At 45.5% G+C, this 21,168-nt stretch overlaps 1 protein-coding gene across 1 annotated transcript in view; it reads right to left on the bottom strand.

The window, feature by feature from the left end:
- LOC122365650 (TBC1 domain family member 25-like) overlaps window positions 1-21,168 on the bottom strand; it is a gene marked incomplete at its 5' end in the record, with an annotated part of 201,187 nt that overhangs the window by 41,253 nt on the left and 138,766 nt on the right. Inside the window, one exon of the mRNA XM_043337057.1 lies at window positions 6,755-6,883. Coding sequence (XP_043192992.1) covers window positions 6,755-6,883 — 129 coding nt within the window. The remainder of the gene's footprint in view (window positions 1-6,754; window positions 6,884-21,168) is intronic.

The raw sequence follows: 21,168 nt of genomic DNA, 5'->3' as shown, positions 1-21,168 counted from the left end.
TGTAGAGCACGTGCTCTCTGATCGGCGTCGGCCGCGGCCCAAAATCCCGCAAAGATGCACCCGCCACGTGCACGCTGCTGCACGCACCCCCTCGAAAAGTTGATACGACAAACAGATGCACGCGTCCGACTTCAGTCGAAAATTTCACCCCCGTAGCCCGCACCGTTCCGGAGCAATAGCCCGCCAAGCGTGACTGACGCGTTACATACATACATACGGACATTTTGATTTTTATATAAGTAAATTGTAATTAAGACCTATTTTGAGCATCGTTCTCCGCTAACCAGCATCTGGCGTCGTGGGTATTTTGTGGTGAAAACTGTCCTTATTCTTGCAATATGTCATGACATGGGACATATTTCATCAGATTATCTTTTCTTTGCACCTTTTACAGTATCGTCTCAACTGCTTATTAGTTGTCACTGTTAAAGTAAACACTTGTGTTTCGTAAGCGTAAACGCCGTCAGCCGGGAACGTGCTCCGAGGGCAGTGCAGCCCCCGTTCACGAGCTCCAGAATCCCTTTACCGTGACGTCACCACGGCGGCAGAATCTCCCTTCACCCATAGGCATGCATGCAAATTTCATCATCTTTCGAGCGAGCTGGAGAAAAAACAAGGATTATGTGTCATCAAAGGTTGTACCAATGTAACAATGAGTTCGCCTCATTACGATAAATGGGGCTGAAACTAAAAAATAGGACTATATCGAGCCAAAATCAGCAATTCAAATGACCCATTCATTTGAACGTAAAGGATTTCCTCTGATGACGTCACCACGGCGCCTTTATTTCCCTAGTGAACCAGCCTGAGTAGTAAAGGAATCTTGGGGCAGTGTACCATGCGCCATTATTTAGTGGCCTCGAGTCAGCTGTTTGCTTCCAGTCAGCTGTTTGCCGAAACAGCTGAACGCGGGATAGCGGCAGAGTGTGTTTGGATTGCCTCGTGTCATCAACGTGTGGTGCGCAGAATACAATACAAAGCATCAGAACATGGCGCGGTCGGACTGTGCACGTACCTACATTGCACGTATCAGGTGGGTGACAGCACGTGATCGCCTGAGGCGGTGGGGGGTAAAAATATTTTCGTCATTTAATGCTCAATGCAATCGCTGCGACTTTTTACAAGACCTTCTTCTCGTCGTTGTTCCTTGCTTTCAATGACTGGTCCCCGAGTGATGACTATCCTCACGCAAGATAAGATGAATTGAGCTAACAATTAAGCACAAAAAAACATATCGAAAATGTTACAAAACACTTCTTTTGAAGGAGATTAATTGAATGGTTTTTGAGCCTCACGAAACATGTTTCAGATATGACGCGTAAAATAAGCTGACGCATAAAGACTGTGTTCAAAAGTGTTAACTTCCAATTTGCTTGCCTTTTACTAGCAAAATAACTTTTCTAGTATTGGGTAAACATAGTGGTGTAGCAGTAGGAACCACATCTGGCAAAACCCCAATACCTACATATAGCAGAAAAGCAGCCACCAGGTGTCGCCACAGTCGCCGCACGGATGTCGCGCGCGTCGCCAATCGCCACACTACCGATTTCCATAAGGACGCATATGTACGGATATGTAACGGAAAGTCGCCTTTAAGGATTACGTTTACATCCTTTGCTTATCAGGTCGATGATTGGAAATTGGGAGGGGCTCGACTATTTTCGACCACGGATATGCCTTTATCACATGATGAGAAACATGCTGATAAGCGTTTTATTTGTCATACCAGCACAAAATAATTTTTAATTATTGTCCTGAGGCCCCCTTATGATGTCATCAAAAGCGGAGTGACATGGGCCTGCATGGCAAAAGCAAGTGACACATGCGCTACTGAAACAGTTTTTCTTCATCCAGGGTTGAGCTGGAATTTGGTACAACGGAGAAGACGTAAAAATATGTTCAAATTACCCCATACTACACTACTGATTTACTTAACAGTACAATTTTCCAATATATTTATTATTTCACGTACGCACGCACGCACGCACGCACGCACGCACGCACGCACGCACGCACGCACGCACGCACGCACGCGCACGCGCACGCGCACACGCACACGCACGCACCCCCCCCCCCCCACACACACACACCAAGACGTCATTTATTCCCTCCCGATGTGAATTTTCGGATCTCTTGCAACAAAACATCTAAATGTTACAGGGAGTATGCGATTTCAGTTAGTTTGCAACGACCCTAGGGTGGTTGTAACCTCCCTGAACGATCAGTTTGTTTGCAACGACCCTAGGGACGTTACAAAATAACTGCTCGTTCCGGGACGTTGTAACGAAACTAGGGTCGTTGTAACCTCCCTAGTTAGTATGCAACGAACCTAGGGTTGTTACAAAATAACTAGGGAGTTTAAGAATTCATCGAGTCTCGTTTCACAGGAGGGCCGTCAACAATCTTGTCCAATGAAAATCTTGTTCAATCTAGTTCATTTAAAAAGAAAAGGAGAACAAAATTTGAACATTCAACTCAGGAGCATTTCACGACGGCCATCTAGTACACATTTTGTGCAAATTAGGTGCACATTTGTGCAGATTTGTTCAAATTAGATGGGCATTCGCCAGGAAGCCCTTCGTAAAATCAGCTATTATCCGCTCGTTTCCAGTCTTTTTTTGTGATTGTAAACGTTCAAACATGTGAAATAATGGTGGTCCCATGCATTATGGTGGGTATCAAGGTCACGTGAAGGTCAGGTCAAGGTCATTGACCTTTAATGACCTTAGTTCATTTCTTCTGGGTTCATATATTTTTAGGCTAGTTTTTGGAGCTGATTTCGAATTTAGCACCCATTTGAACATTACGAAGTAATTTTGGCGCCTTCGTAACATGTCACGATCACGAAGCTGTCAGTGGTGGTTGACAGCTGCTATGGATAGCTAGCAAGATGCGTACTGGTTGACCTGACCTGACCCGACCTGCCCTAAAAACATCAAGACATCAAGACCACCAGCGACAGCTTCGAAGCAAGTTGCATTGGCACCACAACTATACGTACTTCTCAAATGTTTCAACGAATGCTGGATTCGAAATAAGCTAAAAAAAATATACGCGAGTGACTGAGGGGGCTCTCCAGAGCCCCCTCCTATTTCCGAAACTACTGGGCCGATCGTCAAAATTCAAACGGCGTCTGATAGCCCTGGAAAAAACTGTCGAACGAAACCTACTTTCATTGACCTCGAGGTCACCGATGACGTTACAGGTCAGGTCAAAGTAAAAATTATCGGCATTTTTGCTTGCTTACAATGTAGGCTCTGGCCGCCGGCTGACAAGTCCGATCAGGCTCATTTCTGGTTTACGCACTCCTTGATATATGCCTTAGATACCCTGAGGTTACCAAACTCTTACTTCCAATTTTCCATGTCAAGGCCAGGTCATCCTAGGTCACGAAAATTGTATATCATGTATCGGTCACGTGACGCATGTTTTATGGTCCATTTTACACGTAGATTTCGAAAGTTATGTCGTCTGTGTCATTTGAGGTCATTTTCAGCTGAATATACCGGGGGCCTGGTCATTTTCAGGTCAGAAAAGGTTAAATTTTGAAAATGAAATTTTTCAACACAAAAGTTGCCTATCAGATGCAGTTTGAGCTCTGGAACACGATGGTGCCATTTATATTGCTGTAGGATGTCAAAAGCGTACTGAAAATGGTTTTTAAAAATATGTTATTGTAAAATTTTGACAAAAATGCAAATACTTGGCTATTTTTGAAGATATTGGGCTAAAACTTGCTGGAGTAGGTCATCAGTGTGAGTTCTATTACATATATTCCGGTTTTTGCGAAGAATCAAAAGCTTTTTGAAAAAATCAAAAAACATATTTTTGAAATTGTGAAAATATATTTTTCGAAATTCTCAAAATTTTGAAAATTCTAGAGGCAGTTTGATAGCTACGTGTATTTGTAGTCCACTGATACAAAGAAATTGGATCTAGCTTTAAAACTAAGCTCTTGAGAGCGTTTGCCGTAATTCAATAATTTGTATCAAAATCGGCCGACATGACGTCACTCTGACGTCATTTTCGGCCAAACTATGGTAGCTAGAAAGTTGAAATTTTAACACAGGTGTCCAATTGATGCAGCTGACGTTACTGCAAGTTTCGTGTTGATCCGTGAAACGGTTTAGAAGATATTGCCGAAAAACGGGAAGGGGGCTCTGTAGAGCCCCCCTCCCCCCCCCAGTCATGCGCGGGTTAAAATCGTAAAATTTGAAACAGTCACCCGAAGTCATCAAACGTCAATGACCTTGACCTGGCCGACAGGCGACAACTGACAAGTCAACTTGAAACCCATCATGATGCATGAGACAACCATCAGTTCACATGCTGGCACGTTTATATGTAATCACAATAAAAGTCTGGAAACGCAATTTTATGTGCGCTAACATAAACAGCAAATCATTTCGGTCTGCCATGGTCTCAGAAATCAGATCAAAGGTCAAAGGTCATTGGTTTCAGGATCATGTACTGTATAGGGAATGTGTAACCAGTAACGTAGATAAGTTCGAGGACACTCAAAGTTTCGTCACGATCGGCCGCTTTTAGCGCGAGATAATCGCGAAAAAACGAGGGGTTTTATCCGACCCGCACCCCTAAAAGTGTAAGGAATAACCCGCACACGGATAGCGACGGATATCCATCACACCTACCCCAGTAACTCTACTTTCTACATGTAAGCATATGCTGGCGATATAATGCAGCCAAAATTATCACAGTTACGTACCTTGTCCCGGGCACCACAAATACTCCTGAGCTGAATGTTCAAATTTTGTTCTCCTTTTCTCTTAAACTGAACTAGATTGAACAAGATGTTCATTGGACAAGATTGTTGACGGCCCTCCTGGGAAACGAGACTCGATGAATTCTTAAACTCCCTAGTTATTTTGTAACAACCCTAGGTTCGTTGCAAACTAACTAGGGAGGTTGCAACGACCCTAGTTTCGTTACAACGTCCCGGAACGAGCAGTTATTTTGTAACGTCCCTAGGGTCGTTGCAAACAAACTGATCGTTCAGGGAGGTTACAACCACCCTAGGGTCGTTGCAAACTAACTGAAATCGCATACTCCCTGTAACATAAACACCAGTATCTTAACCCGCGCCCGGCTGGGGTCCTGGATTTCCACGCCCTGCTGGGGGGGGGGGGGGGTGTTTGAACACCCCGGCCCCTTGTAACTCGGCTCCTGGGCCACGTAGCGATACGCGGAAGGCGGCGTTCGAAAGAGCATAAAAAATAATGACGAAATCACTTCCGTCAATTTTTTGGTCAGGTCAAAGGTGAGGTCACCAGAGGTCATTGAAGGCAAAATTTCGCCGATTTCCAGGTCGAATGTCGAAAATTTCCAAGAAGCCAACGCATACCTCGGGAACCAATAGAGCTACAGCGCCGCGGAAAAGTGCATTCGATAGCCCTATTAACGCCCTTTCTGAGTAATTCTCTCAGATTTGACCTAACTTCAACGGTTTTGCCTACAGGGGGCAAAAACTGCAAAAATAGCCGATTTTTTTTTGGAAACAGTTTTTCTGCAATAACTTTTGACCCAAGCCTTGCACGAGCTTACTTTTACCGGCATCGTGTTCCTCTGGTCAAGACGCATCGAATGAACTATAACTTGACCTTGAAAGGTCAACTTGAAAATTTGACCTCAGGTCAAGGTCATGACCTGACCGGAAAGGGTCATGTTGCATATCAGTAGATCCGTATCATCGAGCTGAACACATATAAGGCGTTTTCATCGCTCTAGCATGCCTCTATCAAAAGTTATTTGCGAAAAACTGTTAGATACCATTCGTGACCTAAGATGACCTCAGGGCACAAACAAGGGTCACGGACACCATTTCCATGTTCAGTGTGTCTAAACCACTTGTAATTCGGTGTTTGGGAGTGTTTATAATGTCTTTCGTCCAAAAGAGGCGCATTTCAATTTTCTCCCATTGACTTATTATAATGGGGAGGTCGCAAAATTGACCTGACCTTAGGTCACCGATATCAAAATTCTGAGATATACATTTTGTACATGCTATTGCTCTTAGCAATCGCTGAAAGTTTCAAAGCGATCGGTCACTCGGTGTAGCTATGACAGACATTGAAACTTTTCATGAGGTGAGGTCACTTCAAGTGACCTGGTGACCTGACCTTGAATGACCTTGGTCTGAAATTTTCACAACATGTGTAGAATTCATGTATGATAAGGTGTACCAAAAACAGCGGCGTTCGCGAAAAACCACAAGGGGGGTGTTCAAACACCCCCCAGCAGGGCGCGGGTTAAAGGGACCCTCCCACCTTAACATTAGTTTTGAGTTGAGATAGCCAAATTGGTGGCCATGGCCTGAAAATACCGGTTTGGGCACTCACAACATCGAAAAATGTTTTAATTCGGAGATATGGAATTTCAAACTTGCAGTTTTCGGATTCTAAGGGGCTAATGCATTGGTATGCCCCCTTAGAATTTGTGACGTCAGCGGAGATCTAACGATTTTTAAATCTTTTACTAAAACGTTTGGTAGCACGCGGTGGTATATGCTGCTTTGCGCGCAACAAATGCCGCACTTTCAAATAAAGTCGCTAGGAACAGCGGAGATCCCAAGAAGTAAACAAAAGTAAAAGTCTAATATCTTGAAAACCGGTGAATATTTTTCGATGAAATTTGGTAGATATTCGTTTTCGCTCTTTCTGAACCGAGCGACATCACTTTCATGCCAATTCATTAACTTTTTTGAAGGTGGGAGGGTCCCTTTAAGTAGGGTACTCACTTGAGTCGTCGCATCAGACCACAGAAGCTGATGTAGGCCTGTGCCTCGTTCTGAAGGACGTAGAGTAGTGGAGATACCAGGTCAGACATGCCTTGGCAGTACCCCACCGACGGGTGGTTCAGCGCGTATCTGGTAACACACAGGTATGCCCGATTACATGACAAAAAGTCAAAAGACAAAAAGTCAAATGCCAAAAAGTCAAAAGACAAAAAGTCAAATGCCAAAAAGTCAAAAGACAAAAAGTCAAAAAGATAAAAGTCAAATGGCAAAAAGTCAAATCCGCTAAAAGCCAAAAGACAAAAAGTCAAAAAGCAAAAAGTCAAATATGCACAAAGTCAAAAATGCAAAAAGTCAAAAATGCAAAAAGTCAAAAGCAAAAAGTCAAAACCGTGAAAAGTCAAAAAGATGAAAGTCAAATGGTAAAAAGTCAAATAAGCTTAAAGTCAAATGCAAAAAAGTCAAAAAGGCTTTAAGTCAAAAAAATAAAAGTCAAATGTCAGAAATTCAAAAGCAGAAAGTCAAATGGAAAAAGTCAAAGACGCTAAAAGTCAAAAGGATAAAAAGTCAAATACAAAAAGTCAAAAACAAAAATAATAATTGCATAAGGGTCAACACAACAAAATAATAGTTTCAATGGCAGAAATCTGAAGAATGGTGGTTCAATGACGAAATGTGACTTCGAAATCATTGAGTAGCTTTCGACGTGTCACATAGATTTCGACGTCGACGACGTCTTAGAGCATTTGTCGTACGTCTACCTACTTGGATTTGATTTGATACGAGATCCAGGAATAAATTATATGAAAAACTTTTAACTTTGTTAGCAAAAACGTGACCATTTCATGACCATTTACCCTTGATTAGGTCACTTGCCGTTGTGGGTACCTAGTCTTCTTGCTCTCCAAGGTCAAACGTTAGATGTAATGAATTGACTTTGCTCAAAATTTTGCGATACGTCGAAAGGTCCGTCTTGGATGGATCAAGTTGAACGTCTGTTGCCCAAATTTTAGCCTCCTATCACCACCTGTTTTCGAGGAATCCGACTTAATAGCGCCCTTTTCCCCGTCAGGCCTACTACGTCCGGTCTGAATCAACCCTCGCATGAGGAGGGGAGGGGGGGGGGGTGATGCAGCCCCCATTAGTTTCTTCTGAGATGGATGCTTAACAGATCAGCAGAGCTCGACAAGATTTTGCATTTCCTACGCGGCATCTTTGCGCAACTTAAAAAGAAAAAAAAATTGACCGGGTCATGTCAGGTCACAGAGCTATGACGTTATAAGAGATACAGCCTCAGGCCAGAAGTGCGTAAAATCGCAGATTATCGCGTGTTATTGGGAAATATCAACCACATCAATGACTTTGCTGGCTATTTCGGAGCATGAGTGACCTTATCAAGGTAAAAGGAAGTCAGGGGAAGGTCATTGACCCTTTTTTACCTCTGATGACCGTTCGTGACCTCGACTATAATGGGGTACATAGGTGTCCTAACTTCAACTTTGCCTTTTATTCAGGACGTCAAACCCACGCCCCGTAGGGAGGGGGGCGAAACGCCCCCCCCCCCGTCTTTTTCCGTCGACATCTCCTAAACGGCTGGAGATATCGCCACAAAACTTACAGGACCCCTTCGGGCATCAATTTTACACATTGTGACCAACAATTTGTCCAGAAGCTATGATAGGTTGGCCGCAAATGACGTCAGAATGACGTCATCTTTTGCCATTTTCGACCGAAAAAAAACTTCGCGAGAAGAGCGGTCAGGCCTACAGCTTTGAAGATACAGAAAAATGATCAGGACATAAAAGATGTAGAATTGACAGGACTACAAAACTGCTATCTGGGATTTTTCAATTTTTGAGTTTTGACCTTAAAAAATAAAAAAACATTTTTTTTATATATTAGCCAAAAAATCCAAAAAGTTTTTGAGTTTCCAAAAAAAAAAACGGAATATATGTAATGTCATAGTACCTACCGTCTTCTATCTACATACCAAATTTCAGATTGATACCTCGTTTTTTGGCCAAGTTATAGCGAAAACACTGTTAAAAAGTTTTGACGTCAAATTTTCAAACTCAATTTTTGGCAATTCTAGACCTCGTAGAGCAAAACAAAGACAAATATTAGACTCCCCGTGACGAGCTGCATCGAATCGATACCCATTTTATTCAAAAAATATCAACTTTGAAATTTTACCTAATTTGACCTGACCTTGACCTGACCTTCACCAAATCGTGACGTAGGCTGGCCCCAAAGGCTGCCTAACCCACATAATCGCATTTGTCATGTAAAATGGACCATAAAACATGTATCACACGACACTTTCATATTGTGATCCCCGGTGACCTGACCTCGCTGTGACCTGATCTGGTATCAGTGACCTCAGATAGCAAAGTATGTGTTTGACGAACAAAGTACCATCGATGGTTTTCAATAAATTACCAACTTACTCGATTTCACAACACATTTCTTGAAATGCCTGTGAACGGTGAAAATCCGACTCTTGACCTGACCTGTGACGTCATTGGTTTGACCTAGGTCAATGAAATTTGGTCACAAGGTAAATTTGGTTCAATACCCCGGTGGGGCTATCGAACGCCGTTTGAATTTTGAAAATCGGCCGGTAAATTTCCGAGATCTTAGGGGGGGGGGGCCGAAACGGCCCTCCCCTACGGGTGGTAGGGTACGCCGATAGCCCTACGGGGCGCGGGTTAAGAGTGTATAATGAAGCATTGTGATGCAAAGCATAAAATGGATTGATTACATCAGTTTCAGACAGGTACCTATCTATTAGGTCGTTCAATAAATAACAGTCAATGGTTATATCATGCTGCGTTCCCTTACAGGGCGTATTATAAGGGATTTTCACTGGGTCGGCAATCACAATTAGGGGCGGCATTTTGCACTCATAGGCGCGGCACTTGGCATCTGAGGGGGGCAGCATACCTACTGATATTTAATGACTTAAAAAGACACGTTCGACGGTTCTTTTATAACTCTTTCTAAGTAATGATTTCAATTTTCAGATTCAACCTAAGCTCAGCGGTATTACGTTTATTTTTCCGGGATATAGTATTTCTCTCGTCATAATGCGATAAATGAACTATAATTTGACTTTACAAAAATTAATTTTAAAAACTTACCTGAGGTCAAGTTCATGACCTCACCAGAAATAAAACATGTTGCATACCAGTCGATCCGTATCGTCAAGCTTAAAACATTCACGGTGTTTTATGGCTCTAGAACAGTTATCAGCAGGTCGCACGAGTGGTGCCCACTTTATGGGCGCTGGACGGGGCCATTACCACCACTTGTCATACTCCATTGCTTACACAGCAAGGGTCGCTGATATTCGGCCATATCCTTTGACGCCTCTATTTTCCTGCATATAAATAAAATGCAACACAATTAATGGAGATGGGAGGAGAGGGAGAAGGAGCGGGAGCTTTTTTATGGCGAGGGAGAGCGGGTGGAGTAAGGATGAACTCATACAATTTTTATTTATTAGTTACTCGCGTAACGAACAGCGTATTGCAACGATACGTTCATCCCCCCTCCCCCCAAGTTAATAATGTTATGCCTACCTACTCAAACATTTTCGTGACTCCAGTGACATTTTCATTGAGTTTTTGAAATTTGAATGACCTTCACTCGGTAACTTTCTCTCCGGCTCGACCGGCGCACAGTGTGGCCAAACGCCAGATTAGCGCGAATTTAATAAAAAAACGAATTTTGGAATTTTGACTTTTTATAACTATCAGTCGATAGGAAATTGTCCAAAGTATGTCAATATCACAATACTTTGGTTTAATGTCTTCCTTTCGGTGTCCAAAAAGCTAGCTAAAGTGGACATACGCAATGCCGGTCCCGGGTGTGCTGAAATCGTCGAAAACCCGCGTCATGTTTACAACACATTTTGGCGTAATTGTCGGAAAGGTTTAGAAATAATTGGAGTGGCATATGACTACTGAGCCTATATTTGATAGTATACTCGAATTCTATAGGTATCCTTGGACTAACCGATGAGTTATGCTCATTTGAAAATGACCTTTTCAAACATCCCCTGAAAACACTGTCCATCTTAAAAACGTAGAGATATAAGAAAATGGCCAAAAAACTCCACGCCAAATCTACCATGAGAAGATTCGCCACACTTTTCTGGACATGATCCATTCAAGAAACCCTGCCCCAACCTGCCCCCCGGCCTTTGGCTCAGCTTTGAACGTATCGGGTTGGCCCGCCCGGGGAGGTCCGGCTACAGGGTGGGCGCGGCGGCGGCTCCGTAACGTTACGCGGATGGCTCAACCGCTGTATTTCTGACTTGTTATATTGCAGAATACGGTCGCCAATGAATAAATCTTGACAATTTTTCAACCCTCGCCCATATAGGGGGTGAGGGCGGGGGTCGAAAGGACCCCTCTCGGTTTTTCACAAAAAGCTCATGTAAAAAGCGGCCGATCGCGACGAAACTTTCAGTACCCTCGAGTTTATCAATTTTACACCTACCCATTAAATTTCACGACCCTGACCCCAATGACCTTTGACCTGTGACCTATTTCTCGAGACCATGTTTGGCCGGAAGCGCGATTGGGCGTATGTTTGCTTGCATTAGCCGCGCGTTTGCAGTCTTTTCGTGGTTTCAAGCGTCTAAACATGTTATATTATGATGTTGGCCCCATGCATTATGGTCGGTGTCAAGATTACTTGAAGGTCAGGTCAGTTCAATAACCCTTGATGACCTCGGTTCACCTTTTTTAGTGTTACATGCTTCCAGGCTAGTTTTTGGAGCTGATTTCGAATTTAGTAATCATTTGAACATTTAGGAAGAAGTTTTGGTGCCTTCGTAACATGCAACGAAGCTGTCACTGGCGGTTGACACCTATTAATTATGAATACCCGGCAGGACTGGTTGGCCTGACCTGACCTGACCCGACCTACATTCGCGGCTAGCAAAACACCAATACGGGCGAGGGTTAATGACATGAAGGTGCTTATGGTGTGAGTCTTTGTTTTTACTCCCATTGCTGAGGTTCAGTCCTATCGGTGCGTGTATTTCAGCAACCATCTATTGATTCATGTGCTTCACCAGGAACATACACACAGAAACATAATTAGATGTTGAATTTTTTTCAAGCAAACTCTGGACAACCATAAGAATTTACCAGAGAAATGATGGGAATTTCGTAAACGATTCCTCCTCCTAACACGCCCATCATTGCTGCTGCTGGGAGGCGGGACCCACAATTTTATGCCTCTTATTTGCGGTTAAATTCCAGGATTTCGTAATCAGAGTCGGAGTCGTTCGGAGTCAACAGTTCTGACCCTGCAGTCAGAGTCGGAATCGGAATCGATTTTGGAATCCGGACCAAGACTCGTAGTCTGAGTCACCGAAAATCCATCGACTGCGTGGACTTGCCATGGCTGCGGAGTCAGAGTCAGAGTCGATCGTATAAGTCGACAGTTTTGCCCGGAGTCAGAGTTGAAATTGACTTTTGAAAGCCGTAGTCGGAGTCGGAGTAACTCCATCGACTTCACAGCCCTGGGCTGGTAAGCACATCACCCGTCGTAAGCTAGTTCTCCTTACTTTTAGAGGCGGAACTATGCCATTATATGTCAGCAAGCATTTATAATGCATCGTAAAAGGTCTCACATAGGTTTAAGTGTCAATTTTGAAACCAGGGAACCATTCTCAACGGATCCGAGCAGCGCTGGGATTTAATTCGCGCTAAACTGGTGTTTGGCCACACTGTGCGGCGGACAAAACGCAAGCGAAGACAATGCGGGGAGTCCGGTGCTCTACCAACTAAGCTACGGAACAGGCAAATGCTCACCATAGATACACCGACTGAACGATCCCTTTATAACTTCAGCGATTGATAAGACAAACAGTTTGTAACTGTATATATGTTACAGGGAGTATGCGATTTCAGTTAGTTTGCAACGACCCTAGGGTGTTTGTAACCTCCCTGAACGATCAGTTTGTTTGCAACGACCCTAGGGACGTTACAAATCCACAAACGACAAAACAGTGCAATTCAAATCTTTATATCTATATTTCGCAGACGTTTCAACGACAAGGCGTCTTCGTCAGTGCAAATGAAATGAAACTTAGTACATATGTTTAATTAATTAGCATATTCGATAGCATATTCAATAGGATATTCGACAAATATTCGATAAATTACTATTCATATTCGTTCAATCGTTCACATGAAAATGACACCCTTTCATGTGAACGATTGAACGAATACGAATAGTAATTTATCGAATATTTGTCGAATATCCGAATACGAATAGTAATTTATCGAATATTTGTCGAATATCCTATTGAATATGCTATCGAATATGCTAATTAATTAAACATATGTACTAAGTTTCATTTCATTTGCACTGACGAAGACGCCTTGTCGTTGAAACGTCTGCGAAATATAGATATAAAGATTTGAATTGCACTGTTTTGTCGTTTGTGGACTTGAAACAATGTCTTCTTACCAACGGACGTTACAAAATAACTGCTCGTTCCGGGACGTTGTAACGAAACTAGGGTCGTTGCAACCTCCCTAGTTAGTATGCAACGAACCTAGGGTTGTTACAAAATAACTATTATAGGGAGTTTAAGAATTCATCGAGTCTTGTTTCACAGGAGGGCCGTCAACAATCTTGTCCAATGAAAATCTTGTTCAATCTAGTTGATTTAAAAAGAAAAGGAGAACAAAATTTGAACATTCAGCTCAGGAGTATTTCACGACGGCCATCAACGTATACATTTTGTGCAGATTTGTTCAAATTAGATGGGCATTCGCCAGGAAGCCCTTCGTAAAAACGGCTATTATCCGCTCGTTTCCAGTCTTTCTGTGATTGTAAACGTTCAAACATGTGAAAAGATGGTGGTCCCATGCATTATGGTGGGTGTCAAGGTCACGTGAAGGTCAGGTCAGGGTCATTGACCTTTGATGACCTTACTTCACTTCTTCTGGGTTCATATATTTTTAGGCTAGTTTTTGGAGCTGATTTCGAATTTAGCACCCATTTGAACATTTAGGAAGTAATCTTGGCGCCTTCGTACCACGTCACGAGGCTGTCAGTGGTTGTTGACATCTACTATGGACAGCTAGCAAGACGCCTTCTGGTTGACCTGACCTGAACTGACCCGACCTGGCCTACAAACATCAAGACATCGTCGGTGATCAAAGCTAACATGAAATTCGTGATCAGCGCCCCGAAAAAACTCGTAAGAACCTAACTCTCTTAAGTTTTGACAGGTCCCGATTTTCCCGACTTTTAAGTCACTGACCTGACCTGGAAGGTCAACCAATAACTTAGCCCCGCCCTGTGCGTTTGCGGCTAGCAAAACACAAATAAGGGCGAGAGTTAACCCCGCAGGACCTGTTGTTTTCTACATACGCGCCGGCCGGGAGGAGGGTTGGTACGGGCGAAGAGGGTACGGGGACCCGCAGTTGCTACTGTACACATATATTACCAATTTAGAATTGCGCTATTATTTGCTAAGTGCTGGCCATTGGAGAAAGGAAATGTAGTGCAAAGTACGGAGGAATAACACATGTTTGCTCCTAGGACGTATGTTTTGTATAATTCCTCTTACCGCAACAGATATTCTTCCAAAACTACAATCGTGCTATTTTCCGCGCCGGTTGCCTCCCCGGCCTGGGGGGGGCGTTAAACGCCCCCACTTTTTTCGCCGGGCCATAGCATAAAAACGGCGCGCCGCAGGCGCGCCAAATTCAGGGTACCTGTAGGGAATTGATTGAAGTTTATTGTGACAAAGTTTCAAAAAAATCGGTCGGAAAATTTTTGAGATATTGAGGTTTTAGTGACGTCATGATTTCTGAGTTTTCGACCAAAAACGGCATATGTTAAAAAAAATCATATAAAATCACAGAATAGACATACAGACATGCCGTAAACGCCATTAGACTGCCAATACCATGATCAATCAAATGGCTATCTTCGATTATTGATTATCGTTCCGCATTTTCCATAATCTTGAACTGAATCTTGGCAATTTTTCGTGACTACTTCACGACCATGATACATGCATTTCTTAAATTGAACTTTTTGAGCCAAACACGTACTCATATGATAAAATGAATGTCACCATCGTGTTCTACGCCCCAAATTACCTATAAAAAAATGTGTCACAGGCTGCGAATATCAGTTTTGATTTTCGGGGATATGTGCCTACCCGGTTGACCTGACCTTGACCCTGACCTCTGCTCATAGGCGTAGGAACGTTTTCGAAAGTGGGGGGGCCAGGGTCCCAGAGGTCCAAAACCTAACCTACCCCCAAAATCCGATTTCTCCTCGGATTTCGGCCACTTTGTTTTCGCAAACATGCTCAGAGGTAAAAAAAAATCGAGACAAAAAAAGAAAAAAAATTGGTTGAAATTTCAGGGAGACTCCCATCCATAAACTCAAACTGATGGACGCGTTCCCCTGTCCTCCGCAGCCGTTGGCACCCATGCAAATTCCAGAGGCATCCAGCAACTTTTTCATTACGAGCAAGCGTGAAACTTGCAAAGCGAGTCTTTTCAATATACCTATAAAAATCAGCATGAACGGCCCAGCTAGGCTCAGCCAGGCCTATAACGTTTTTAAGAGGTTTTATATCAGCGACCACTGCAACTGGGCTGATTGACTATCACTTATCAGAGGCCGGTGTGGGACTTTTAGACGGTCTGGGCCTTCAGAGGCCAGTTTAACCCTCCACGGCCCGGTCCTATAGGTTTTCTACATACGCGCTGGCCGAGGGGGCGGGGGGCGGGTACGACCCCCCTCGCCGTTTCGCCCCAGGTGGAGCTAGCGCGTCGCGGTAAAACGAGCGTGTGCGCCGTTACGAGACGCAGAGATCGATACCCGATTTTATGGTCCTAGGTCAACCGGTGACCTCTGACACCGTTCCGTGCTTCTATCCTCAGGATACTGAAATCCTTCTCCTCCACACCGCAACCCCCTCCAGGCTGGACAGGCAACTTTATCTCATGCGGGCTGCTCCCTTGGAGCGGCACCGCTGCTCCCGAGGGAGCGCACCCCGTAGCCGGGTGCAGTGAGTGCCTTGGGGCTGGGTGGCCTGTCCTCTGGACGGGCTCAGCCCCGGCGACTCACTAGGGTGCCTGCCCAGACCAATGTATCCCCCTATATCCTATCATCCTTCCGGCTCTGAAATGGTCTATTGGACCGAAAGGGCCTAACCCAACAAAACAAACAAAAACCGGTGACCTCTGAGGTCAGGTCAAGTGCCTCAAGGCACGGTTCCGTTTTTGGTGAATAACTTCGCAAAAAATGGCCGCAGAGCCGCGATTTTGCCAGCATCGTGTTCGCCTCTCTCAGGCGCGTCGAATGATATACTTTTTGTTTGGGTGAGGTAAACTTAGGTTGTTGACCTCGGGTCACGGTCAGGTCGGCGTCCCCAGGTCACGAAATTGGTCGAAGGAGGTCATGTCGCATATCATTCGATTCGGCAGGTCTTCTTGAGTCCATAGGTGGCTTTCCCGACTCGCTAGCTCAATTTGATCGGTACCTAGTTATTGACGAAAAACTAATAAGACCCTTATAACTTCATAAATGACGTCGCGCAAGGTCAACATTGCAAAAGTGACGCATCGAACCTTGCAAGGAGTGCATGAAATCACGATTCGGTGTGCTTGAGATAGTTGGAGATCGATCGTTCCCGGCGCCAGAAAAAGTTTTCAGTTTATCCCCATTGACTTATACCAAATGGTGAGGTCACGAAAATGACCTGACCTCATATGAACTTTAGGAAAAATCCGAGATATACATTATACAAGTTGAGAGACTCCTATTGGATACTAGGTCATCCAAGGTTCATTTCCCTGTGAAATCTCCTCTGGCAGTGAGGGCGTTGCGAAGTTGCGACATCTGAAGACCGTGCAGAGGTTCACTTATGACCACATGGGTCAGTGACCTGATCTGACCCGAAAATGCGGTTGGTGTCAAAAGATCCCGTTTGATTCAAAGGTCAGGTATGCCAAGCTTCAGCTCTCTATCGCCGGCGTGTTCGGAGCTATCGCGAAAAAAAAAAACTATAGAGGGGCGGCACCCGACCCCCCCCCCCCGGCCGGCGAGGGTTAAGGCCCTCAGAGACCAGTACAGGGCCTGCAAAGGGCAGGATGAGACCTTAACCCTATTAGTGGCAGGTTCCTGGCTACCCCTATTAGTGGCAGGGGGGGGGCTGTTTACGACCCCCCCCCCCTTGATATCTCGAGATCTAACGGGCCGATTTTCAAAATTCAAACGGCATTCGATTTCGCTCAACGTGATCTACATTTCTAAATAATAAAAATTAAAAAATGTCAATGGGGGGTAGAGGGGGGTAAAAACGGGCAAATTGCAGATACATTTTAGACTGTTTATCACGGCCAGGTTTCTGAACCAATCTTAACGCAACTTTTGCCGATCGATAGAGAATGAACCAGGAATTCACATGGATCCTAAAAATATGCATTTTCAAAAATCATAGGCGGATACAGATAATTGAGATTGGGGGTACACAAAAAGTATAGTAAATAAGGTTTTTGTTGGTACTGTTTCTAAAAAGGGTGGCAATGGTCTTGTTATGTTACAATTTTCTTATGAGAAAACGACTACAATTGTATTGGTCATGCATAGGCGGTGTCAGGGCACCTATGTTGGGAGGTAAAACATAACCCCCTTTTTGGACGCCTGGATCCGCCTATTATAGCAAAAACGTGTCAAAAGAGGATGCACATTAACTTTGTATATGTTATCACATGATACCTTTCATTCAATGTTCGTAAAACTGGTGTATACAGTTATAATACATCAGCATCGTGATCTTCGCCCCAAATGACTCGCTTCACGAATAGGACCCCCCAATTCCCAGTGCTCTGGAGCCGCCCCTGGTAAAGGTATGAACTTGAAATTTTCAGGGAATGTGCCCAATTTAGTTTTAGGAAAAGTCAAAATTTCAGCATCGTAGCTTCAGCGGTTTCGGAGATATTCCCGAAAAACCTGAGGGGTGGATAAAAACACCCCCCCTCCCCTGCCACTAATAGGGTTAAGATGCCGACTTGGGCCATCAGAGGCTAATGTGGGTCCTTACAGGCCAGTATGGGCCCTCAGAGGTCAGTGTGGGACCCTAAAATGCCGGCATGAGCCGGTGTTGGACCCCAGAGGCCAGCAGAAGACCCTCAAAAACCAAGATGGGCCTCAGAGGCCAGCATCGGGTCTTCAGAATCCAGTGCAAGGCCCTCAGAGACTAATGCGTGTCCTTACAGGCCAGCATGGGCCCTTAGAGGTCAGTGTGGGGCCGTAACAGACCGGCATGGGCGGGACTTGGAACCTAGAGACCAGCGGAGGGCCCTCATAGGCCAAGGTGGGCCATCAGAGGCCGATGCGGACCCTTGGAGACCGGCTGGATCTCCGGAATCCAGTGCGGGCCCTTAGAGGTCAATGTGGGACCCTAAAATACCGGCATGGGCCGGTGTTGGAACCCAGAGACCAGCAGAAGGCCCTCAAAAACCAAGATGGGCCTCAGAGGCCGGCATCAGGTCTTCAGAATCCCGTGCAAGGCCTCATAGGCTAATGTGGGTCCTTACAGGTCAGCATGGGCCCTTAGAGGTCAGTGTGGGGCCCTAAAAGACCGGCATGGGCCGGCGTTGGACCCCTCAGGCCAAGGTGGACCCTCAGAGGCCGATGCGGACCCTTAGAGGCCGGCATCGGGTCTTCAGAATTCAGTGCGGGGCCCTCAAAGGCACCTAAAGGCTAGTCTTGGGACCCCAGAGACAGAAATGAGGCCACCAGAGGCCGGTGTGAGGCCCTCAGACGCCGGCTGGGCCCTTGAGGCCGGTTTAGGGGCCCTCAAATGAGGTCAATGTGGGTTCTCAGAGGTCAATGTGGGCGCTTGACCGCCACTGAAGGGCCCTCCGAGATCAGTGTAGGACCCTCAAAGACTGGTTTGGGAGCTGTTAATAGCTAGCGTGGGATTCTTGAGTCTCGTGACAATCGAATAAGGGCCAGAGCCCCATACGCCCATGGGGGCCCATTGGTTGTTTGGGGGGGCCAAATGATATGATGGCCCCCTGATTGGCCTTTGGAGGGGGGAAGGGCATGGCCCTGATCCCCCTCTGCGACCGCCACTGCACTGAAAGTGGAAGGGGGAGGGGCAGAAACAGACATTGCTGGCCCCCAGCCTGTTTGAACCGAGGCTGAGGCACGGTCACCCTGGCCCCCAGCTAGTACGCCTTTGACGAACTATGCCGACCCCAAGCAGATAAGGTCAAGCGTTGGTCGTTTGTATACGCATTCTCCTGCACCGTGCTAGTATTGTCTTAGTATTGCCTATACCTTTTTAGTGCTCGCTGTCCCGCGCCTCGTATTCAACAAAATGCTGTCACCTGGACTCACAGTCTTGTCTCTGATATGGTTTCCTTCATTGAGTGAAGGAAATTGCGGTCAATAACGCTGTAGAAACAAAAAGGAATCCTCATTAAAGGGCAAGCTGAATAGTTGTCAAGTTACCGGGTGGTAGGTTAGGTACAGACAGACACTTAAGTCAGCAAAAAGTGGGGGGGGGGGCAGTTAACATTGCTGGCCCCCCCCACCTCCGAAAGTGGGGGGGCCATGGCCCCCCCCCGGCCCCCCCTGTTCCTACGCCTATGCCTATGCTTGACTGACCCCGACATGGAGCTGCACTCTTGTAGGCCTTATATGATGGATTGTGCACCGTTTGGACAGAGTTTATGACGAGAGGCGCCCATTGCGAAGTCCTGAAGTCCATGCTACTGAAAGCCCGATTTCAGGTGTTTGACCTGACCTTGACCCGACCTGTGACCTCAAAATTCAACTTTAACCCGCGCCCAGCTGGGGGGGGGTGTTTGAACACCCCCCCTTGTGGTTTTTCGCGAATATCTCAAAAACGGCGGCGCGGAGCGCCGCCGTTTTTGGTACACCTTATCATACATCAATTCTACACATGTTGTGAAAATTTCAGACCAAGGTCATTCAAGGTCAGGTCACCAGGTCACTTGAAGTGACCTCACCTCATGAAAAGTTTCAATGTCTGTCATAGCTACACCGAGTGACCGATCGCTTTGAAACTTTCAGCGATTGCTAAGAGCAATAGCATGTACAAAATGTATATCTCAGAATTTTGATATCGATGACCTAAGGTCAGGTCAATTTTGCGACCTCCCCATTATAAGTCAATGGGAGAAAATTGAAATGCGCCTCTTTTGGACGAAAGACATTATAAACACTCCTAAACACCGAATTACAAGTGGTTTAGACACACTGAACATGAAAATGGCGTCCGTGACCCTTGTTTATGCCCTGAGGTCATCTTAGGTCACGAATGGTATCTAACAGTTTTTCGCAAATAACTTTTGATAGAGGCATGCTAGAGCGATGAAAACGCCTTAGATGTGTTAAGCTCGACGATACGGATCGACTGATATGCAACATGACCCTTTCCGGTCAGGTCATGACCTTGACCTGAGGTCAAATTTTCAAGTTGACCTTTCAAGGTCAAGTTATAGTTCATTCGATGCGTCTTGACGAGAGGAACACGATGACGGTAAAAGTAAGCTCGTACAGGGCTTGGGTCAAAAGTTATTGCAGAAAAACTGTTTCCGAAAAAATCGGCTATTTTTGCAGTTTTTGCCCCCTGCAGGCAAAACCGTTGAAGTTAGGTCAAATCTGAGAGAATTACTCAGAAAGGGCGTTAATAGGGCTATCGAATGCGCTTTTCCGCGGCGCTGTAGCTCTATTGGTTCCCGAGTTATGCGTTGGCTTCTTGGAAATTTTCGACATTCGACCTGGAAATCGGCGAAATTTTGCCTTCCATGACCTCTGGTGACCTGACCTTTGACCTGACCAAAAAATTGACCGAAGTGATTTCGTCATTATTTTTGACGCTCTTTCGAACGCCGCCTTCCGCGTATCGCTACGTGGCCCAGGAGCCGAGTTACAAGGGGGGGGGGTGTTCAAACACCCCCCCCCCAGCAGGGCGTGGAAATCCAGGACCCCCAGCCGGGCGCGGGTTAAAGTACTCATCTGAAGCATCTCGTCGCGCTCTTTCGTTTGCCGCCTCGTGCGTTTCTGCGCCTATTGGTTCTCGAGTTATCGGCTGGGGCGTTTAACGCCCCCCCCCCCCCCCAGCAAACGGTGGGTGGCGAAATACCCCAGCAACTGCCGGGTTAAGGTCATCCATGGTAAGTCATGGCTATTAGGACCTCTCGTCACGGTTTTAAAAATGATACATGGATAACATCACATGCAATCTCACAGAACATTCACTCGCACACGAACAAGTCAGTCAGGCGCTAAATCTACCAGGTGACGCTTCAGATGACGTGCAAACCGCGACGCGGGGAGTTCGATGAGGTCTCGCGGCAGACCATTGTACTGTGTCGGCCCGCGGC

Source organism: Amphibalanus amphitrite, unplaced genomic scaffold (assembly GCF_019059575.1).
Source record: "Amphibalanus amphitrite isolate SeventyFive unplaced genomic scaffold, NRLGWU_Aamphi_draft 000754F_arrow, whole genome shotgun sequence".
Classification (NCBI taxonomy): Eukaryota; Metazoa; Arthropoda; class Thecostraca; order Balanomorpha; family Balanidae; genus Amphibalanus; species Amphibalanus amphitrite.
Note: the sequence above shows the minus strand (reverse complement) of the source record. Positions and strands in the feature narration are given on the sequence as shown.